At 44.7% G+C, this 1,489-nt stretch overlaps 1 protein-coding gene across 1 annotated transcript; it reads left to right on the top strand.

The window, feature by feature from the left end:
- Positions 1–16: 16 nt before the first annotated feature.
- BABINDRAFT_9349 (glycoside hydrolase family 1 protein) lies at positions 17–247 on the top strand (the record flags this gene model as incomplete). The annotated part of the gene is made up of 1 exon (XM_019132949.1): positions 17–247. A coding segment is annotated over one exon (231 nt), but the record flags the coding sequence as incomplete, so codon positions are not given.
- Between the last annotated feature and the right edge of the window lie 1,242 nt (positions 248–1,489).

Below are 1,489 nucleotides of genomic sequence, written 5' to 3'. Positions count from 1 at the left end.
ATATGACCTTGACAGATCGATCTACTACCGTACGTACTTGGAATCAGTTTTGAAGGCAATTCATTTCGATAATGTGAATGTCATGGGTGCCTTTGCCTGGAGTTTTGCTGATAACTGGGAGTTTGGCGACTACAGCCAACAATTTGGGTTGCAGACTGTGAACAGAACGACCCAGGAGAGACACTACAAAAAGAGCTTCTTCGATATCATTGGATATTATAACGAAAGATCTGGCAATGTGTGCTAGACTATTCTCTCTGAGTATCAACAGCTGGTCCATCGGGGAGCCCACTAACAGCTAACGATGTACTTTTATCAATATCAATTTTTAGAACCGAGCTAGCGGATAAAGTAAAGTCACCCGTAAAAGTACCCTGTTATATTTCGGGATCAATCAGAAGAACTCTATTTATACGTAATACTAAATTTACGGACATTTTCTTATAATTTGCGGCTTGCGTTCCCGACGTTGTCGGATAAAATAAGACTTTTTCCGCCGGAGACGCTCGCGCCATGCGGGGTGCGTCGGAAGTGTCCGAATAAGGATACATAATACACCAGACGGCAACAACACGTGTATGCCGCTTCTGCATTCCTATTTAGAATCGGTTGCGCTACTTCGCTATTTCATACCTTATTTCAAACATTCACCTAAATTAGACGTATGCAATCCTCAACTACTGGCAACGTGCGCTATCCAAAGTTCCATGCACCCTGTGATTCGGTACAATGGGGGTCTGGATGGGGGTCAATAGATAACAAACGAACTTAGGCTTTTCTTGGGGGATAACCACCCAACAGTAAACCACTGTTTTGACTATTCAAGGCCAGATCTTTGTAAATCGGATCGAGGTCCATAGCACAGTTTGTGGTAGACCGAAGATCCTCGTTAAACATTTTTTCCGGGCTTGCATGCATAAACTTAGCCCGGTGCCAAGAATTATCCCAAACTTCATATGTATCCATAGTGATTCACGCTGGTCACGGAATATGTCCAATACGAAATTACTATAGGTACAAAGAATTAGCACATACTACGAGGAGTATGATAGGCCTTTCGGTGGCACGGCATTTGCGGAATCACAAAGCGAGGAACACGGCTCGCTAGAGCCATATAAATTGTCACATAGCCCGCCATATATCCTCTTTTCTAATTTATCTAAGATATCCCAAAAACTTCCCACTCCCTGTTGAAGATACAAATGGTGCCTGTTTCAAGTTTCATCGCCTTGCTAGTGGTCGCTGCCAGCTCTGCAAATGCTGCAGTGATTAGCAGCTCTACCGGCGGCCTCTCCGATTCTTCGACTTTCGTCAATTCCTCTGGTGAATGCACTGCGTGGGAGCCTACGTACTTGATGTCTAGTTTCGCCTACGAAACTAATATCACTACTCGGTATGCCACACCCGTCCCCACCGACTCTATTGTCACCACCACTTTCGCTCAACCGTATTCTAAGGTGGCCCATTTGGTAGGAAATCTCTCGACCAC

Source organism: Babjeviella inositovora, assembly GCF_001661335.1.
Source record: "Babjeviella inositovora NRRL Y-12698 unplaced genomic scaffold BABINscaffold_10, whole genome shotgun sequence".
Taxonomy (NCBI): domain Eukaryota; kingdom Fungi; phylum Ascomycota; class Pichiomycetes; order Serinales; genus Babjeviella; species Babjeviella inositovora.
The sequence above is the reverse complement of the archived record's forward strand: the minus strand, read 5'-3'. Positions and strand labels throughout refer to the sequence as shown.